Here is a 22912-nt window from a genome sequence, read left to right on the forward strand (position 1 = left end):
ACAATGGTTAACAATCTCACAACACATCAACACTGTCCTTATTCAACCTTGGGTTCCCTATCACCAGCTTTCCTGTCCCTTTCTGCCTTTCTGCCTTCTGGCTATTTTCTGATTTTTATAAATCAAAATGGAATACTCTTATTTTCTAGTGTGTTATATCTAGTTTTGTATACTATTTACAGAACCTTAAGCTTAAAATAACAATATAAAGGGAACACTTTCCTTCCAGAGTAGCAGCTTTCAGGTAAAAAGCAGTGTTTTTCATGAATTTTTCCCTGAGCATCTTGAATTATTTGCTGCATTTCTAATAATCCTTTAACGTAAGCTTCATTCTTTTTTTCAACATTCTCTTCTATACTTTTGTTTAGTGCTAAGCACTGAATATCTAACACTAAATACTCTGATGCCTTTTCTAATCCTGCCTAATGTTACTGCTTCATTAATGCTGCCTCTTACTCCTCTTTCCCCTCAGCCCCTACTGGCTCTGCTGGCACTCCTCCCCTTCCTGCTACTTCTGCATCTGCCCCTGCCCCTCTTGTTCCTGCTACTGTCCCTTCCTCCACTGCCCCAGACGCTGCTGCTGGGGGTGCCCAGACCCTTGCTGATGGCTTCACTTCTCCAACTCCCCCTGTTGTTTCTTCCACTCCCCCTACAGGTGAGTACTGGCTTATTCCTTAGCAGACAAACTCAGTCATCTGGCTGTTCTCTTACCTGGAGCTCTGGCTTTATGATTTAAATTTTTTTTTATTTGGTTGTACTTTGTATTAAAAAAAATCTGAAAAGTAATGTATTAACTATAAAATGGCATATGACTGAAAATTAGAATTTCCTGTGAAAATCAGGATAGTTACTATACATTTTCCTATTAGCAGAGCACAAATATACAGTTTTATTGCTTGAATTCCATTTAGTAGAGATTTGTGAATTTAGTGTGGAGCCATCTTCTGTATGGTTTTGAGAAGTTGTTATTAGAAATATTTTTTGTTACTGGTTAAGTTATTAGCAAAAGAAAAGTCAGTGTAATAATTCTAAGGTGTATTTTATAGCATGTATTTGCTGTAACAGTTTGAAGATCTCTAAGTCTATTACAACAATCTGTTGCTTATTATAGCAGCATTGGGAAGTCATAGACAATGAACTTTTTTAGAATTTCAGGTTCACTTAAGTTGACTGGTGTTTCAGTGTTTTAAAATTGCAACCTCAAATCTGTTTTTGTAGGGGAGGAGCTAAGGACTCAATTGCTGCAAAATATGTTTGCGTGGTTAATAGTAATGCTGGTTAGCAAGCAGGTTTTTGTAGATTATAAAAATGTCTGTTTGGACACACATCACCTTCATGTTTAGCTTGCTGATAAAAGTCCTTCATAGGAAAAACTCAGTTCTTCTGCTATAACCAGCTGTTTGCATGTTTTTAAAGACACTTTTAGCTAAATTGGATTTTGGATGGTGTTTTATAGGATAGCTTCTAAATTAGCACTTATAAAAAATTGTAAAAATATAGATAACACCATATTTGGCAATTTAACATTTGCCACGTATACATAATTTAGTGAGATCAATTATATTAATCATGTTGTGCAGCCATCACCAGTGTCCTTTGCCAAATTTTCCATCACCATAAACAAAAATTCAGTGCTTTCTAAATAATAATTTCCCCCATTCCACCTCCCTCCTGCCCCTGGAAACCACTATTAACTCTGATCTCTATACATTTACCTATTCTGTGTATTTCGTATTAGTGAGATTATACAATATCTGTCCCTTTGTGATTGACTTATTTCACTCAGCATAAGAAATGCTTTCTATAGTGCATAAGTATAAACATGTACTGTTCTTTGATCTACATATAATTCTTTAGGCCAGAGTAGCTAGTTAAATATAGGGATCTTGTTCTGCCGCTACATCAATATAGGAAAGAATGCATCTTATAATTGGCTGTAGGCCCAGAAAGACAAATCAACATTTTAGTTATTAAGTAACTTAATAACAGATACCTGGTTTATAGTCTGCATTGAATAAACATTTGTTGTATGAATGGATAATTAACTGTAGTTTTTTTCTTTTTAAACAAAAAGCAAGGCAAATGCCTAATTTATATAGTCTCTCTTATATAGTGTCTTTGAATCACCAAATGCTTTTTTCTTTGTTTTTTTAGTATAATTTATGTAAATTATGTAAAATACGCAGTATTCTTAGTATAAAGTTCTGTGAGTTTTGATAAACATATACAATCGTGTAACTACCACCACAGTCAAGATGTAGGACAGTCCTATTATCCCAAAATATTTCTCTGTGCCCCTCTACCGTCAACCCTTCCCCTCTACCCTCAGCCCCTGACAACTCTTTGATCTGATTTTTATCCCTGAAGTTCTGCCTTCGTAAGAATATGATGTAAATGGAAGCATACAATAAGGTGACCTTTTTGGTCTGGTTTTTTGGGCACAATGCGTTTGAGATTTATTCATTTGGTTGCATGTTTCAGTACGCCCTTTCCTCACTTACTGGCATGGTTAGGTTCCAAAGACCAGGTCATTGTGCAAAATCGACATTATACAAAAATGGAGGATGACCACATCAGGTCACAAAATGGAAGATGACTACATCATTACATAACTGCCAAACCACTGAGAATCATGGTCCAGCCAAGCACCTCGCACCTCAACATTCGTTACTGCCAGACGTATGTTGTTAATGCACAAGTTAGTCAGATAGTAGATTTTTTACTGTTGTTGTAAATACAAAATGGCGATAGTCTTAAGCGATAGTTGATAAGTGAGGAGAAGGTGTATTTTGTTCCTTTTTATTATTTAGTAGTGTTTATCCATTTCCTAGTTGAGGGACATTTGGATTATTTCTAGTTTTAGGTGATTATGAATAATGCTGCCATAAACGTTCACATACATGTTTTTGTGTGAACATACATTTTTATTTCATTTGGGTAAATATCTAGGAAGTAGGGTTGCTAGGTTGTATGGTATGGGAATGTTTATAAGAAACTGCCAAACTATTTTCTTAAGTGGCTGTAAAATTTCACACCCCCACCAGCAATATATGAGATTTCACTATAGTCAGGTGTTTATTGGTTTCTTGGATGGTTTTTATTTGCCTTTCCCTAATAACTAGTAATGTTGAGCATCTTTTCATGTGTTTATTTGCCATCTGTATATCTTTGGTGAAGTGCCTATTCAAATGTTTTGCCCCTACCTCCCTTAATAGGGTTTTTTGTTCTTTGTATATTCTGGGTACAAGTCCTTTATCAGTTATGTGACTTGGAAATATCTTCTCCCAGTTTGTCTTTTCATTCTCTTAATGGTGTCTTTCAAAGCACAGAGGTCTTCATTTTTATTAAGTTTAAATTACCAATTATTTTTGCTTTTATGGATTGTGCTTTTGATGTTATACCTAAGAACTCTTTACCTTACTCAAGGTCACACAGATTTTGTCTTGTGTTTTCTTCTAGGAGTTTTTAATTTTAAGTTTTGTCATTAGGTCTGTGATAATTAAGTGTAGTTGTTTTTTTTAAGTCCAAACTAGGTAAATGCCTTATTAATAGTTAGCACAAATAGAGTCTCTTTTGTAGTGTTTTTGAATCAACAAGGGCTTATAACATGTATGATTTTAGACTGGATCTAAGTTTGTAGAATTCATAACGTGTTAATCATCATGTGTTTTTAAACCTGATAATCTTAGGTTTGTGCTAGTTATATATTAATTAATAAAATGTCAATAATGTATTTATATCTGGTGGTTCAAAGGCTTAACTGTGCCTTTTGAAAAATAGTTTATCAGTTTATATGTTTACATTTTTATCCTGGTTACAGAGAAATCTTGTTTGATAATAGGTTATACATAAACTTGAATACTGAAGATTTTTATGCAACAGAAATGGTTTTTAGGTTTTGATACTGTCATATGTAAGAAGAGTAAATGACATAGCAGATTTTGAGTGCTTTTCTAAAATACATGAATCTATATGAATCCAAGTTTGATAAATTTATTGAGTTCCTAAAGACCAATTTTAGTCATGCAAGAAGACCCATTTAAAATCATGGATAAGACGAAAAATTGTCAAAAATGTGTTTTTCTTTGTCTCTTTTTTTCCCTTCTTCCCTCCTGATCACTTTTTCTCTCTTTTTCTCCTCCTTTCCCTCTCTCCTTCTCTTCTCCCCTTCCCTCCCCATTTTTTTTTTCTCCTTTCACTTCCCTTACCTCCTTTTCTTCTCTCCCTCTCCGCTTCTCCCTTCCCTCCCTTTCCCTTCTCTCATACCTGCTGGAGTGTTCTTTCCTGGGAGCTCCAGAACTATGGAGTATGCATGCATGTGCACTCTATCTGTGTTTCTTTCTGTCTGTCTGTAACAAAAGGCTTTCACCTGAATGATTGTAAGTAGAGGTGCCATCAAGGAAATTTAGGTACCTGATTGCATTAGGAAATTGAATGGATTAGGAAAAAGTGTCTCCAGTTGGCATTAGCTATTGAAGAACTCTCAGAAAAATATAGTAAGATAGATGATAAATTTGTACAGATTCATGGGTGACATTAAAATATGTTTTGATTCACTTTTTGTATCTTAGCTTTTTTACATAACTGTAAATGTCTAGAACTATTTTAAGGCAAAATAATCTAGCACTTTGAAGGTGGATATTTTTGATTGAATATTTTTGATGATTTGGAATTATGTCACTTGACTTTTGCTGCTTTGCTATGTTTTTCTTTTAAACAAATTGATATTTAGGTTTGCTATTGTTATTTTGGAATATGACTGTGTCTTATTTTGGAATAAGACTATTGTATGTCACACATTTTTTCACTTGCCTTCCCAAATGTTATTTTGTTGAGTTTAGTTTCTAGTACTTAGTGACTGTTTTTTGGAGGGTTGGGGCCATAAATTTTAATTGTGATGATTTTGAAACCCCATCAAATTATTGATTTAATAAATTCATCATTAATGAATAGTCTATTTAGGTGTAGCTTTGCCAAACTTAATCATAATTTTATTTATCTACTTTCCTGCTTTTGCATTTTGGTATGTCAGCTGAACAATAACTGTGTCGCCTTGCATTACAAAACAGCTTGTGTTTGTCAGATAGCAATTAAATTAGCTAAGCATTGCTATTTTTAATAATCTTATTAAGATTCAGGCATTGCACCTAAAGTGTTTTATTGTCTGTGATAATTTTCTTTGAATGACAGCTTTATATTCTATCCCTTTTCCAGGTCATCCTGTTCAGTTCTACAGTATGAATAGACCTGCCTCTCGCCATACTCCTCCAACAATCGGGGGCTCATTGCCCTATAGACGCCCTCCTTCCATAACTTCACAAACAAGCCTTCAGAATCAGATGAACGGAGGACCTTTTTATAGCCAGAATCCAGGTTAGATTTTCTTTTACATTCTGTAGACTGTATCTAATTTAAAAATTTTGAATTACAAATGCCTAGCGCATGATAGTTGGTCAGTACTATTTGTTGAATGGATGGAAGAATGAATGAATACAGGATTGCTAATATCTTTCAATTCTTTATTTTTTTAATCAATACATGGCTTCCATGTAAAGTTGTATAACTTCATTTTTCTAAACAATTATTTTGATGTGTTAGTGGATTTTTGCTTTTTAAAGTAATACTGTGGTGAGCGGTATTTCCTTCTTTTTAATCAGACATCCTTGCTCTATGAATAGCAAATAATGAAAGCTGAGTGTACATGAACAGAGTTTAGAGGTGTGAAAGGAAAAGGGAAACGACATTTTTGAAGATGATTTGTGCTAGGCAACTATACTACCTTAGTCCATTCTCATACCAAATCTATAATGCCGGTATCATCTCTGTATATAGATGGGAACACTGGGACTTGGAGAGATTCACCCAAATATAACTATCCATTCTATCACATCATGCATAGACATGCATTTCATACTATTATGTAATCATTATTTTGCTTCTTTCCTAGAGAGGGTAATTGCAAATATTAGACTCTGTGACTGCTGTGGACATGGTTTGTCAACTTACCGTGTTTTTCTGGATTTTTCCAAGAGGCGAGCAAGCCTATGCATAAACACCTCCAATGATAGGGGACAGCCCAGTCCATCTTCAATAAGCCCTGAATTGTATGGTGCCGAATTTGTCTACTGTGGCTACTACCTATTGATGAAACCTTAGTTATATATAATCTTGTAGAGGAAATCTGATCCTCCTCCTACATAAACACACATTAAAGAAAGCTTTCCTATTTATTGTCTCATTTAGATTCTTATAATCATGCACAAAATAAAGTTGATGATCATTTTAATCTGTATCTTACGAGTGAGAAAACCGGCTGAGGTGATGATGGTCAGGTTAGGATTGAACTTAGGTTTTCTGACTCTAAGTTTGATGTTCTGTTTATTGTACTATGTTACTTGCCGTCAGATTTTTGAAGATCTTTCTCTTACCCTCCTGAGTCTTCTCTTTTCTGAGGGTGAGGATGCCCCATTGTAAAGTACGTGAGAACCTGAGACTTTTATATAGCTATATCCTGGGACATGTGCTCAGTAACTATTTGTTGAATGTCAAATGAATCCCTGTGCCTTTATCCAAATCCCTTCATTGTTCTGGATCTCTCTTATAAATTAAATGTTATACTTCATTTGTCGTCTAACCATTGCAAAGCATAGTGTGAGTACCACCTGCCTTAAATTAAAATGTATTTCTCTTACTGCTATCTTTGATCATACTTAGTGTTTTTGGGTGTGCCATGCTTTTAACTTATTTGACAAAACTTCCTGTCTCCTTCGTACATTCTGCTTTTAAACCGTGTTTCCCAACTCACATTTGTACAGGTGCTGTTTTGTACCTTAATGCATTTATTGCTCTTAAATTTTAGCTTGTTAGATGCTGCTTGTTTCATAGTTCTGTTGAGGATAGGTTCTCTTCCTGACCCTCTTGGAAACTTAGACAATGATTGTTTATGGTCCTTTGACCTTCCTTATCCTTACATGGAATTTTGAAAGAAGTGATGTTAGTCCAAAATGGGCTGGTTCTGTAATGGAGCTCTGTGATGCTGTGATGCTTTACTCTTTATAGCTTAGGACCAACTATGTATGATATATGGGAAGTATATACAATAATATTTCCCGTTGTGTAAACATACACACCAAAATAGACTTAGAAAAACCCTCTGGGTGGAATTTATTTGAAGGATTTTTAAACACATAAAACAGGTATTTCAGTAATTCTTCGTTAATTTGATTTTCAAGTACTTGAAAGTGTATGTTAAAGTAAAAAAATACCCTAGTCTATGGAATGATTCTAATGAAAGGATCTTTCACACTTACAGAAGTAAGGTCAGTGAATCAAAATTGTTGGATCCTTGGTGTAATGTGTGGGACAATTTAGTTTTTTTTCCCCTGTGCTCCCTCTGTTAAGTTCTGCGTTCTTTCCAGAGATTTAGTAACTAGTTAAAGAGGTGGCCACAGCTTTGTTAGTTGGTTAATCAGAGTGTTTTTTGTAAACTTAAAAAAAAAAAAAAAAAAGTACATCAAACTATGTGTTTTGAAAAGCTCTTTTATCAGGACTTAGTGCTTTGCAAACCAGTATTCTAAGGCTATTAGATGCACCTTCATTTTATTTGCTTTAGAATATTGCAAAAATCTCATCTTTTTCCCACTGGTCCCACAATGGTCCCTATTTTTTCGTATTTAAAATACGATAGTTTTTATGCTTTCTCAAGTAGCTAATTCCCTGATTTAACAGAATGGTCTCAGGTGTGTTTCATGAGCATGTGTTTTGCAATTGGAGCCTTGCCATGGATGAGTGCTTCTGAAGAAGTGAGCTGACAGGCTGGATTCATGTTACTGCAAATATAACAGGGTTCTGGAGCATGTTAAGTCTAGCAGCCCTGTTTACTGTATTTGTTAATGTACCATTTGGTTTGATTTTGAAAGGGCAAAATTTGGTTTTGATTTTTATTCCTTTAACATAGGAATTAAAAGATGGAATACCCAGTGTCTAGTGTCAAGTCCTAGGAGCACAGTAATTGTTTTCTAATGAGATTATTTCAGAAACAAGTTATTAAAAGGAGCACTTTGAGCAGGACATAACTGAAACACATTTGGTTCTCATTGTTTCTTAATCTAATCCAGCCAATGAAGTAGTAATACCAATTTATCATTAATTTTGCCAGCAGCAAGGAGGGGCATTGAAACTAATAGGACTAATCAAGAGTTAACAGTTTTTACTTTAAATGTAAATATGAACCTCCTCGTTGGTAAAGAATCTACATACATCTGCACATATGTATATGTGCATACATATTCACATAAAAGCCTGGTTTGGTAGGGAATTGAGAATGTGGTGTTGAAGTAGTGAAGCCTTTAGTAGAAGATAGCCTACATTTTACTGCTCTTCTTAATACAAGGCTTTTTAAAAAAAAAAAAAACAGCTAATTCATAAAGTGGAAATGTTGGCTCCAAGAAATATGACTGTATATAATTATATGAGGTAGAGGAATTTCTGAATGAGTATACAGTTTTACATAGGGAAATTTTTAGGCTTTAATAACCCCGAGTGATATTAAAACCAACCAAAAAGAATTAGTAAAAGAAAATGTTAGGATGGTGATATTGCAGAAGAGAAGCCATATCACATATTCTCTGGATGACTATTAAGTTATAGCATTACCTTAAATCTCTGGAAGAATGCAGATCTGGTGGGGCTATACAAAGTCTAAATAAGGAGCAGTAGCAAGCAGCTCTTTTCAAATTTTATTTCTGGTAATCTGTAGTATTTATTAGAGAATGTTTAGGAGACAAAAGGGCAAGAAAGAGAAAACAATTAAAAAGTATAATATAATCTCAGTGACCCTTTAACATTGATTTATTAAACATAGGTTATTTTTTTAAACTGTGTGCCTTAATCAGCCTTTTTTTTTTGCATAACATCATACAGTGATTTTTTTTTTTTTTTAAGGAATAAAAAAAATGACCCAATTACTTTAATCTTTCTGGTACTATTGATGGTTAATAAGTAACCATATTTTTTTTCCATCAGCAGAACTCCCCTTACTGATTAGTTAAGTTCACTTTTAAATACCCCTTGTTCTAGTTTGCTGTCCATGTTTAGAAAATATTTCACTCTTAAATTGCTTAAATTATTTCCTTCATTGGAATGTTAAGTATAAGCAACCAAACTTGAATAGGCTATCAAATATCTGTGGCCTCTAAAGGTGATGTTCTGTAATGGTTTTAGATATAGTATTTACAGTGTTTATTTTGTCTAATTTTCTGAGTATTTATAAAGCTGTAAAAGCCTAATTTTTTTCCAAAACTCTTTCAATTGGATATTTTAAAACACCAAGCCTGAAAGATTATGCTTCAGAGGACTTTATAAATAACCAGGAAGGGCTTGCATGGAAAGTCTGTACATTTCTTCAGCACAGAGTCATCCTCTGAGTTTGGTTTGCTTACAGAGCCTTTTACTGTTTATATATTATTGTGCGCATGTCGTTCTTAACCACTGTTCTACATAAGATCTCTCTATAAGCTGCGGTTACTTGGTGAGCCTGCATTTTCATATTAATTTTGTTATTGTGTAAGGGCTAAGCTTGAACATATTACTGAATCTAAGTATGGATACTTCAGTGGTTAAAGGTGGAGAGTCTTGTCATACAAACAATCATCTTAGCTAAGCAGAATTAAAAACAGTTTGAAAAATTATTTCTTGTTCTTGCCTGTTCATGAGATGCATAGGAATAGAGATGGAATATTGCACACAATTCTTTGCATCAGAATCCAGCTTAAATTCTCCAGAATAGTTCAGTGTCAACTCAACTCTAGGGGTGATAAATCTAGTCTAAAGTGTAGGCTGTTACATTGTATTCTGGTTCACAGGAGTTCTGGCCAGATGAAATCTTATATGGTTCAAAAAGGAATATTGTGATTTCTGGAGTAATTTGGACCACCATGTGAAAGATTTGCCCTGGGCAAAAAAAAAACAACACACAAAGAATTTGAGGTGACCTTTTCAATCCCAGACAGAACTGGGTTTTTGAACACACTCTGCACTAGCTTTGAAAAAAATCTGTCTGGGTGATTCTGTTAATGGAAGAGCTGGGATTGATTTTCACCTGGGCTGCTGTTGCTGGACTTTTTAAAACCACTGTTGATTCAGATTTGCACTGTCAGAACTAGAAAAGAAATAAAACATATTCATCTTTAAAAAAATAATTAATTCAGCCTACCCACAGAAAGACTGCTATACATTAAGCACCTCGTCATTCTTTTTTTAGCCAAGCACCAAGAGGTCGTTCTTTCATTTGGAAGAGAAACAATGATTGAAGTGGCAAATTTCCTACTTTCTTGTTACAGGGGTGGTTGAGACATGTGCTAACAGAAGAGAATGAGCATTTCATCTTATTTGATGTGAACATGCATCTAATCTCTACTTTTCTAATGCTCTAATGCCAGTTGCTGTCTGCTGCTGTTTCTCAGTTTATTTTGCTTTGTCTCTGCTGTGTTCTGTTCTTTGCGTCTTCCTTTTACCCCAAGAATTAGAAACACAGGGTGTTGTGAACATAGCGGTTTTGCTAAGCCTTGACACAGAGACATACAGATAAAGGAGTTAGTGCCAAAAAGTATAACTTTAGGGAGAAACCTAAGCAAAAGGTATCTTTTAAAGACAGGTAGCAATTTCTAGGGTTATACTGCTCTGTCCCTTAAATCTAGATATTCTTCAAGATCACGTGTTCTCCCTGCATCTACCAACAGCAACAACTGTTCTGTATTGATGACTCCTAGCTCTGTAGCTCTTGATTTTTCACACAAACTCAAACAAAATTTCCAGTTGTCTTCCATATTTATACAGAAGTCATTTTATACATCTCATTTATCATATTATTCCCTCTCTCCCACCTGCCCACCTTCCAGCCCGTTCTTTTCCCTCTGTTCTATAGTTATGAAGGTTAAAGATCTAAGATTCCTCTTCAGCTACTTGCTCTCCTTTATATGGTAGATAAATCGTTAGTAAAAGGAACTCTGGAGTTATAGTGGTTAAGCGCTCGGCTGCTAACCAAAAGGTTGGCAGTTCAAACCCACCAAGCTGTTCCGCAGAAGAAAGATGTAGCAGTCTGCTTACTTAAAGATTATAGCCTTGGAAACCCTATGGAGCAGTTCTCCTCTGTCCTGTAGGGTCTCTATGAGTCAAAATTGACTGACAGCAGTGGGTTAAATTGTTGGTTAACCAAGTACTTTTTCTTCTTTTTCCCACACTCATACTGAGTTCTCTCCTCCCTGCCTTCTGTTTTTACTGCTTCTAGATTTTCTATGTGCCAAGCCCTATGTTAGACTTCCTGCATTCATCTTCTTTTTTATCTTTGCAACCACTCTGTGAAGTAGGTTGCATTACCTCCTTTTCATATGATATTCATGGATTAGGCCCAAAGAACAGCAAGGGATATGGTCGATCAAGGATTTGAGGCTGTGTGACTGTAAAGTCCAGTCTCTTTCCACTAAACACTCTTTCACCTGGCATGTAAGGCCCTCCCTATTTCATATCCACCCACTCCCCTTTCCAGGTTTTTTACTTTCTCTCTGGAGTCCTTATACTAGCCATATGGAGACATTTCCAGTCTGGTGAACCGGTTATGCCATTTTATACCTCCAAGCCTTTGCTCGCATGTGGTTCTTGCAGCTTGATTGTTTTTCCCAACCTTTGTTTGCTTGGCGAGCTCGTTTGTCTTTAAGTACCTACTCAGAGATCGTTTCTGTATAGCCTTCCCACCGCCACCACTACCCCACTACCACCTCCAGGAAATTGCTACAAATGTTGTTGGGTTAAGATTATTGTTTTGTCATCTTTTCACAACTGGAATGTGATCTCTTTGGGGTCAAAGACTCTTACTCATCATTTTAGTTTTATTAATCATGACTGATTTGGAGCTAATAAAGGCATTCTGTCCTTACAAGGCATACCCTATACCCATTCTGAAGGATACTATAACTCTAGAGTTCCTCATGGGAAATTGTTCATTTATACATTAGACGTTTGTTGAGAGCTAGTGCTAGGTGCTGTGCCAGGGGTTCGAGATAGAGGGAAAAACACCTGAAGGAGGAGAAAGAAGGACAGCACGTATCTGTAGGGCCAGGGAGGAAATACAACTGGCTAGACCATGTGGTACGAGCGGGGAATTATGAAAAATTATAATGACACGGCACTGGACTCTGAGAGAACAGTTTTGATACGGAGCTTCTAGTAGAGTGCTTGCCACTTAGTAGAAAGTCAATAAATACTTGTTTAAATAAAGACTCAGTTAATTTGCCTGTTAATGAAATAAGGAAAAGTATAAATAGTAATTTCTGTGTATAATAAATGCCTCCTGGTGTAATGTTTAAAACTTCCTAAAAACTCCCCTAATATTTTGTTTTGTGTGTTAATGAATTATCCCTCAAAGGAGGGTTCTTAAGATAGCTTATAAAGTGTTCTGAATAGTGGTTTCCCTCCTTATATGTTCATTTTATTGTATTATCCTTTCCTTTTAATGTAACTCGCCCTTACCCCTTATCCTCCACGCCTTTTTTTGTTTTTGCAGTATCTCTTGCTCCTCCTCCTCCCTCCATCCTACAGGTAACTCCTCAGTTACCTTTAATGGGATTTGTGGCCAGAGTCCAAGAAAATAGTAAGTTTATGTCTTCTTTATGCTGTAGATCAGATTATAGGGATAAAATGTCATTTATATATGATTGGCTGAGTAGTCGTTCACTTACTGATCCTTCAAATATTTGAATATTATGGTCAAGTCATATGAGTGGCCAGTGGTAATGATAAAATAATTAAGATGACGTTTTCTACTTTGAAATAGCTTAAAATCTAGTACTGAAGATAAGACAAATATGAGGCATATGGAAGAAAGGAAAGATTACATCCAGCTGGGGAGATGTTGTTTAATCATCAGATAGCCCATCTTTTTCTCAGGGTTGTTCGGACAAGTAGTAGTCTAGTTTCCTATCACTGGAATTTTAGAGCTGTTGTAAATGGTCTCAGAATCTTCTTTAGTCCTCTGATTCCATGCCTAGGTCAAAATGGCCATTCCGTGGTAGGTACCAGAAGACCAAGCTGCGAGTCTGTCTCCCACGAAGCCTCATAGATTGGTGATGAATTTAGCTTGGCTTAGGGTTCTGATGTTCAGCCATGCAGGATCAGATAACTAATTTTATCGACATGTTGAGCCTTCTCCTAGGGAAGCATTGAAGAAGTCCAGGAGAGTGATGTCTACAAATCAGGAGGCCTGTGTTAATGTTCAGTGAGAAATTGCTGTCATAGAGACCAGTGAGCTTAGATTGTGTGGTATAGGAATTGTCTTCTTGTGAGCAGTCTACATGACACATAATCATAAGGTTGCACGATGGGCATGGAATCAGAATGAAGGGAATTACATTAATTAAAGATTTAATGTCATCAGACTGAAGTAGCTCAGTGTATGTATCTCATAAAGATGGCCTCACCAATGGCATAGACATTTGCAATCTGTTGCCTAAGGCTTCTGCACGTTTTGGAAATGGGCGTTGCCAATACTAGAATGTAAGCTCTATGAGAGCAGGGAATTTTGCCTGTTTGTTCAGTGGCTGTTTCCTTAGCACTTAGAAAAGTGTTGGACACAGAGCAGGCACCTTTGATTCCTCCTCTTTTGTGCTTTTATAGCTGACTAAATGCCCCTTTGAGCAACACATTCTTTACATTTGTTCCTGTTTTAGCTGGTTATTGTAATCCAGCCATACTAGTCTGAGGGCTTAGTATCTCTTCCAGGTGCCTTTACATATCTATTTGTTAATTTCTGGAAACAATCTATTTTACTTCTGTTTACTGGGAGGTCCCCCATGAACACCTCCAATATTTACCACACTGTGATTTCTTAAGATGTTTTGTTAAATTTAAGAGCTATTTTCATATATAATCAGGTAGATTTCATACGCTTTTTAAATCATGCTATTGAGACCCACTGTTCTTTTGGCTTGGGTTGACCCATGCCAGCTCAGAAAGAAGTTGTCCTCTCAGGAAGGTTCAACTGTTCAACATGTGCCCAGCACAGCCACAGTCTGACCCTTTGCCAACCTAGTGAAGTCAAAAGTAGAATAGAAGGTCACTGTTCCCTGCTCTTTTTAAAATACTCTTCTGCATCTAAACTGGACCAAATAGAAAGGGATTTAATCAGAGTAGCAAAATCGAAGGAATGTCCAGAGCTTGTTCTATTCTGCATGCCCATATAAAGTGTTGTGGTAAGGTGAAGTGTCTAAGCATCATTACAGTAAAAGACATTTTCTCCCATCACAATCTAATTTAATCACAGTGATTAATGAAGGTAGTCACTTGGCTAATACACCAGGATTTTTTTCTGCTTTTACTACCATGATGAGCATTCACTTTGGAGAACGTCAGCCATCAGTTGTTGCTGCATGATGTCACTCACTGTAAACTGACTGGTTCTAAGCAGCTTCCAGAGTAAAGGCCAGATCTTAAAACTAACGTTGAAGACAAGTCCATCAAACAAACCAGGAGTGTTTGTGTAGTAGCTAAAAGGTTATTATTTTTTATTATTTTGCAAAAAACTAGATTTGAAAGTTGAACAGGATTATGAAGCAAGATGTCATTAGTTTTTAACCAGTCATTAGTGGAAGTTGTAAAGTTTGTAGAAACATCAAAAATGTTTCATCAGCAGACCCCAAAAAGTACCAGTTTAACTTAATATTATTGAAATGCATGATTACAAATTCAGGATTTAGAAATGCCTTAAGTAGTTGATTGTAAAATATTATGGCAGCACTGCCTACATTTTTAAAGTCAACCCCAAATTCTGCCAGCCTACTATGATTGCCTTTTGACATAGTCCTTTCTCATCTCTTTTCATGGTCACATACATTTCTTACCTACAACATGTTTAAAATAAGGAACTTTGTATAGGAAGTGTGCTGTGACTGATTTTACAGACATAGCAGAATTTATACATTCAAATGAATGTTGTCCTCTTCAAAACATTCACCTTGGAAGGGTACATATACTGATCTTTGGAATTATCTTCAGAGTTTTTTAGCTGCCTTATTTTGAAGATACTCTGTGGTAACAAATATTTACTGTGCATTAAGTTTGATTTTAGGAAGAAGTCTGGAATTATGGAACCAGTTTGCTCTGAGTCGGAATTGACTCGACAGCACCCAACAACAGCAATGTAGTGAACCAGTTATACTGGGTTAAGTAGTGCCACTATGATCCTGTTATTCTCCTTAAAATCCTTCTGTGGCTCCCCATTGCTCTTTAGATAGAGTCTAAAATGCTACAAGGCCCTTCCTACCTGTTCTCTCCAGCCTCCTCATGCTTCTTTCTACCTCCAACTCTTCACTCCAGCCACACTGAACATTGGTCAGTTCTTTAAAGAGTTCCTATAATTTTACCTTTGCATTGTTTTTTTTGTTTACATGGAACATGAAATATCCACCCCTCTTTCACCTGCTAGTTGTTAACTCTTACTTATTTTTTAGGTCTCAGGAAGCCTTCCCTGAATCACGTAAGAGGTTTGGTCCCCTAATATGTGCTCCCATAATACCCTAAGGCACTTACTACACTTAATGAGTGTTTGCCTGTCCATGTTTCCATGACTTGCCCACTGCTGATCATAATACGTAGCCATTGTAGGCTCTTAGTTGATGTTTGTTGAATGAATAATAATGAAATATGACTTTAAAGTTATTAGATTTATCTTATGCCATAGTGTAACTTTTAAGATCACAGACATTGGAGTTCAAATTCCTGCTCTCCCAGTTACTTGTTGTAGGACCTTGGATAAATTACTTAATCTTAGAAAGCCAGTTTGCACATCCATAAAATGAGTATATTAAAAACACCATCTCCCAAGATTGTAAAGATTAAATGAAGTAATGTATTATAAAGTGCTAGCTCAGTACTTGGAGCATTCTAAGTCCTCAAAAAACGGTCACTTATGTTGATGGTATTATTAAACTGGCTCTGAGGTAGTGATAAGAGAAGGTAAAAATGAGCAGTGGCAGCATCTTTGAATAATTTCGTAGTGTAATTTCTCAAGGTGATTGTTTTGAAAGACAAAGTTCCTTTGGATCTATGTTTTTGTCATGTTGAAGTCGATCTCTTTACCTTATAGATACAAATAGGATATATTTTTTTCTCACATCAACCATATGTAATTTTCCATAAAGTATATACAAAAATCATGTCTATATCTTCTGTTTATTAAAACCATTATGACTAAAGTATATTTTTCAATGGATGAAGTATTGAAGTTCATAAAGTAGAGAAGCTAGTAAGTGCAGAGTAGTACAGCAGATGGGAAGAATACTGGAATAACAGTATGATGTTGATATGAATAATTCTCATCACATATCAGCAGTCTTCTCAAATTCTTAAATTCATTTACTTCAGTCAGTAGCTTCAGACTTAAGAAATAGAAAATAAATAGGATTTCCCAGAGAATTGCACTGAAACAATACTGGTACCTCATAAATAAGAATTACTGGTGTTCAGAAAAACTGGGCAGTTGATAAATACAGGTTTATTCAATTTATTTTGTTGAGCTGTGCTCAAGTATGTACCAAGCATTTTATAGGATTTGAGTTCTCTGAGTTTGGAGATAATCTTCTAGACATTACTATATGCTGATACCTGGACATTTATCCTGAAGAGATTCTGGATCATAATTTAGTCTGAATTAATTGAAATTTTGTAAAAAACAAACTTTTTCATAGATAAAATCACCTAAAGTAGTTAGTAACCCCCCTCATTTTTATAAAATGCTTTTAAAATAATTTATTGGGAGGAAAGTAGCAGATTATTACAATTTGACTGTTCACTGGACTCATATTCTAGTTTTTGATAAATCAAATATGGTTATAAATGTCTAAATTACTAAAATTTTATGACCACTCCTCCGTGGGTATAGTATGAAGCCAAACTATATTGTACTGATCTCATTCTTTGAAAAAGAGGATTATGTATTAACACAAGCAGATTTGAGAGGCTCAGTTAATAATAATTACTTTGGCTAAACTTTATTCAGTATCAGTAGTAACCCAAGAGAGAAGAAAGTCACGCTTGGAGAATTGGAACATTATAGCTGGTGGGACGACTTCTCTTGCCCACTTATTTTTTATAAGATGATTATTTTCAAGTCAAGGTTTATATTCCATGAATATCGAAGCTTATATAGGAAATACTGAACTTTATATAATGTGTAGTTTTGTTGTCAGCTTCATACGTTCTTAGTTTCAGATACACCACCTCCACCACCACCTGTGGAAGAACCAGTCTTTGATGAATCCCCTCCTCCACCTCCTCCTCCAGAAGATTATGAAGAAGAGGAAGCAGCCGTGGTTGAGTATAGTGATCCTTATGCTGAAGAGGACCCTCCATGGGCCCCACGATCTTACCTAGAAAAGGGTAGGTTTCCAAGAGATATCTGGAGGGGTGGGAACAGACGTCTGCATAGGAATCTGCCACATGTAAATATGCATATAAATATGCCACATATGCTTAAGAAGGGAAAGGAAAACACTAGCACAAGAGAGACGTGAAATGTATTTAAAAGAAACCCACATGGAATGTCTACAGATGAAAAATATAGTATCTGAAGTGACACTGCAGAAGAAAAGATAAAAAAAAACTTGAGGAAATAGTAATAGAAACTATGTAACATGAGCCACAGAGAAAAAAGCCAAACAACAACATCAAAAGCACCAGTGGGCCTGTAGGACAATATCAGCCAGTCTTAGATGTGTAACTGGAGTCCCCAGGAGAGGTGAAAGGAAAGAAAAATATACTTGAACAATAATGGCCAGAATGTTTCCAGATTTGATGAAAACCGTATTAGGTACGTATTGCTACATAACAAATTATTCCAAAATTTAGTAGCTTAAAACAACAAACAATTACTGCCTCACAGTTTCTGTACGTGGCTTATCTGAGTCCTCTGACTCAGAGACTGTCACATGGCTACAGTCGAAGTGTCAGCTGGGGCTGCAGTCATCTATCCCAAGGCTCAACTGGAGGACGATTTGCATCTGCGCTCACCCACATAGTTGTTGGCAGGATTCAGTTCCTCACAGGATGTTAGACTGAGGACCTCAGTTTCTTCATTGGCTGTTGTCTGGAGGCTGGCTTCCCACGTGTGCCTCTCCATAGTGCAGCTCATAATCATGGCAACTTGCTTCATCAGAGCAAGCAAGCAAGAAGAGCCAGAGAGAAATTGCAAGCAAGACAAGTGACAGGGTTTTGCCACCTAATCTTGGAAATGACATCCCATCAGTTTTGCCATATTCTGTTCTTTAAAACAAGGTACTGGGTTCAGCCCACATTCTAGGGGTAGGGATTATATACGGGCATGAGTACCATAGGGCAGGGATCATTGGGAACCATTTTAGAAGCTGCCTGTCATAAAAGCTCAGAACCAAGTAGTTCAGTGAACTCCCCAAAAAAGAAACAAAACCATCCCAAGGTACATCATAATGAAATTGCTAAACACCAGTGATAAACAGAAAACCTTAAAGGCAGTCAAAGGAAAAAAAAACACGTTATATACAGAGGAACAAAGATAAGAATGATCGCACAAATGCAGATCAAAACTACAATGAGATACCATCTCATTCCCACAATACTGGCATGAATCAAAAAAACAGAAAATAAATGTCAGAGAGGTTGTTGGGAGATTGGAACTCTTACGCACTGCTGGTAGGAATGTAAAATGGAACAACACTCTGGAAAACGATACAGCACCTCCTTAAAAAGCTAGAAATAGTCGCATTATAGGGGGCGCAAATAGGATCACATAACGTGCATATAAATTTTTGTATGAGAAACTAACTTGAACTGTAAACTTTCACTTAAAGCACAATAATAATTTTTTAAAAAATCTAGAAATAGAAATACCATATGCTCCAGCAGTCCCACTCCTGGGAATATATCCTAGAGAAATAATAGCTGTCACATGAATAGACATATGCACACACATGTGCATTGCAGCGCTATTCACAATAGCAAAAAGACAGAAACAACCTAAGTGCCCATCAATAGGTGAATGGACAAACAAACTATGGTACATACACACAATGGAATACCATGCAGTGATAAAGAACAATGATGAATCTGCGAAACATCTCACAGCATGGATGAATCTGGAAGGCATTATGCTGAGTGAAGTAAAAAAGACAAATGTTGTTATGAGACCACTGTTACAAAAACTGAAGAAAAGGTTTACACACAGAAGGAAACAATCTTTAGTGGTTATGGGCGGGGGGGTGGACGGTGAGGGAAAATCACTAACGAGACAGTAGACAAGTGTCAACTCTGGTGAAGGGAAAGGCAACACACAATATAGGGGAAGTCAGTACAGCATGACCAAGGCAAAGTCATTGAATTTTTCTAGACACATCCAAACACCTTGAGGGATGGAGTTGCTGGGGCTAAGGGCTGGGGACCATTGTCTCAGGAGACATCTAGGTCAATGGGCATAACATAGTTCATAAAGAAAATATTCTACATCCTAGTTTGGTGAGTGGCGCCTGGGGTCTTAAAGGCTTGCGAGCAGCCATCTAAGATACATGTCTTGGTCCCATCCAGTCCAGAGCAAAGGAGAATGAAGAAAACCAAAGACACAAGGAAAATATTAGTCCAGAGGACTAAAGGACCACATGAACTGCAGCCTCTACCAGCCTTAGCCTGGCAGAACTAGATGGTACCCAGCTACCACCACTGACCACTCTGACAAGAGATCACAATAGAGAGTCCCAAACAGAGCAGGGGAAAAAATGTAGAACAAAATTCAAATTCACACAAAAAAAGACCAGACTTGACAGAGACTGGAAGAACCTCTGAGACTGTGGTATGGCCCCCGGGCGCTCTGCTAACTCAGAACTGAAGCCACTCCTGAAGCCCATTTTCAGCCAAAGATTAGACAGTCCTGTAAAACAAACAGTAAAACGTGTGAGGAACGTACTTAGTTCAATCAAATATATGAGACCAAATGGGCAACTCCTGCCCAAAAGCAAGGCAAGAAGGGACAGGAAAATAGGACGAATGGACACAGGGAACCTGGGGTGGAAAAGGGAGAGAGTGCTTTCACATTGCAAAGATTGGCAACCAATGCCACAAAACAATCTGTGTATAAATTTTTGAATGAGGAACTAATTTGTGCTGTAAACTTTCACATAAAGCACAATAAAATTTAAAAAAAAGCACAGTTCTTATTACTATGCAAACCAGAAGACATCGAACAACATCTTTAAAGTAACGAAAGAACATAATTATCAACCTGAAGTTTACTAAGCAAAAATATTTTTCCAAAATTAAAGACTTTTACAGACAAAAAAAAAGGGAGGGGGGCACTGAAAATTCATCACTAGCAGAGATAAGCTAAGAAATACTGAAAGAAACTTTTCAGGGGGAAGAAAAATGATACCAGATAAAATCTCAGGTCTATAGAAAGGAATAAAGAGTGAAGTAAATGGTAAATATGTAGGTAAATATACAGACATTTTTCTGATACCATAATCTCTTTTAAAGATAAGTAACTTTAACATAAAGTAAATAATACTAAAATTAGCAGTTTATTGTTTAGAGCAAACACAGAAGTGACTTCATTAGTGCACATAAGAAGGGAAACTCAAGTACACTGTTAATACACTGTATGTGAAGTAGTATTTGAAGGTAGACTGAAACAAATTAAAGATATATAGTAAACCCTAGATAAAGCAACAAAAACAAAATGAAGAGATATGGCTAATATATAAGTAATAGAAAATGGAATAATAACGAATAGTCCAAAAGAAGCCAGGAAAAGCCTCCCCCCCCAAAAAAAAAGAGACAAATAGAATTCAAATAACAAGATGGTAGGTTAAAACCCACCGTATCAATAATTGTATTAAATGTAAGTGATTTAAGCAACCTAATTAAAAGGCAGAGATTGTCATATTTGGATAAAAAAGTACGACCCAACTAAACGAATCATTTCATGAGTAAGAATCAGTACAAAGCTGGTTCCTAGGAGGGGGAGAAGTCAAGTATATCTCCGCTTTCTGACTTCTCCATTGTCTCTTGACACCAATCATTCCCTTTCCCATGGCACTCTCTCTTTGCTGAGTTCAGTAATTGGCTGCAACATCACACAGAACTCATAAACTATACTTAACGGTTATATGGTTTATTAGGGTAAAGGATACAACTCAGAAGTTACAGGACACAAACAGGGAAGAGTAATAGGATACAAATCAGGAGTAATGCAGGAGCAACAGGAAGAGGTACTCAAGTGAGGTTTGGAAAGGTCACTGAAGTGGGGGCATGACCCTCCCCAAGATTCTCTTCTTCAGGAAGCGTCTCTGAGCCTTAGTGTTTGTTTGTGTTTTGGGCTTTTATCAGCCAGTCCCTGCACTTATTATTGGTTACCGGGTGGGTTTCCTAAGATGTTTTTCAAATTTTGGTTTATTTCTGTTAAGTTTAAGACTTTCAAAGCATGAAAACCAAATAAGCTCTTCATTATACTTTCTGGCAAAATATATATATATATATATATATAGACACACACACATACACATATATATATATACACACACACACACATATATATTTATATATAAAAAACTATTTCCAGGTTATGATTGCTTTTTTGTTTTTAGTGTATATAAATGTTAAAGCTACTGCCTAATGACTCATTTTGCTATTTCAGACCTTAAGACCTGGTTTGTAACTCTGTCTGCATATTGAGTCATCTTAGGAGTTAAAGTTTAATATATCTGCACCTCCAAACCTATTAAATCAGAATTTCTGGAAGTGGGACCCAGGCATTACAGTTTCATGAAGCTCCTTAGATAATTCCAATGTGCAGGCAAGGTTGAGAACCATTGCCATAGAAGGTTCATCTTAACCCTTGATTATTGCTCATTCTAGCCAGGTGAGGATACAGTGTGTGTGTATGTATCTTTGTTTAACTTCGGAGAACAAATATTTTCATGCATTTATTATGTACCTGGCATAATGAATGCTTATTGCCTATTAAAGCAGTTAGTCTCCCTATTTTGCAGAATAGGAAATTAGGGTTCAAAAAATAATGTACAGTGTCATAGAATATAACAGAAAATGTCACACTGCTACAGAAAAGGCAGTATATCATAATAGTTATTAATGCTAATAAAAGCAGCTTATATATGTGTGTGTATATATACATGTATATCTGTATATATATGTGTGTATGTGTGTATATATATATATATGTAATTTTTACCATGTACAAGTCCTTGATCTATGTATTTTTACGTGGATTGCCTCACTTAATACAACAGTGCTCTGAGGTATTAGCAGTATTATAATTCCCAATTCACTGTCGAGTTAAAAGAAGCTTAGAAAAGTTTAGTATTTTCTGTAAACTAATAAGTAGTAGAGCTGAGATTTGAACTAGGTGGTATAACTCGAGAGCCTACACTCTTAACTACTGTCCTAAGCTTGACCTCTGGAATCTGGCAGACGTGGGACTGAGTCTCGACTATACCATTTGCTAGCATTAAATTCTTCTTGACAAACTCCTACATATTTGTCAGTAGCCAGTTTATATCCCCTCCTTCTATCAAACTGTCTGTTCTTGGATTTTTCTGGCTCAATGATATAATTCCTGGCTAGAAGTATAAACAATGTATGGTAATTTATTGAATAACATTTTTGTCCTCACTAGACTGTGGCAGTCCCTTACCTTGTTCCTCTTTGTGTCTAAAAATCAACATGGATGCTGCATTAATGATTGTCAAACAATGAATAGTGCCGTCGTTCTATCTGGGGATTCCTAGAAAACTTCTCAGAAGATATGACATTTATGCTGTGCCTTGAATGATGAGTTGTAGTTTGCCAGGCAGAGAAGAGAGGAAGGGCCTTCTGGGCAGAGCAA

General features: G+C 36.3%; 1 protein-coding gene across 3 annotated transcripts in view; it reads left to right on the forward strand.

Annotated features, from left to right (window-relative positions):
* ABI2 (abl interactor 2) overlaps nucleotides 1–22912 on the forward strand; it is a 136076-nt gene that overhangs the window by 109623 nt on the left and 3541 nt on the right. Inside the window, exons 7-9 of one of the 3 annotated variants that reach the window (XM_004378246.2) lie at nucleotides 473–655; nucleotides 5215–5373; nucleotides 17254–17427. In XM_004378246.2, the coding sequence (XP_004378303.1) occupies nucleotides 473–655; nucleotides 5215–5373; nucleotides 17254–17427 (516 nt within the window). Of the gene's footprint in view, nucleotides 1–472; nucleotides 656–5214; nucleotides 5374–12559; nucleotides 12647–17253; nucleotides 17428–22912 lie in introns of all 3 variants that reach the window. The other 2 variants (XM_004378248.2, XM_012556053.2) reach the window with 2 other exon arrangements.

This window comes from Trichechus manatus, unplaced genomic scaffold (genome assembly GCF_000243295.1).
Source record: "Trichechus manatus latirostris isolate Lorelei unplaced genomic scaffold, TriManLat1.0 scaffold00056, whole genome shotgun sequence".
In the NCBI taxonomy this organism is placed as follows: domain Eukaryota; kingdom Metazoa; phylum Chordata; class Mammalia; order Sirenia; family Trichechidae; genus Trichechus; species Trichechus manatus.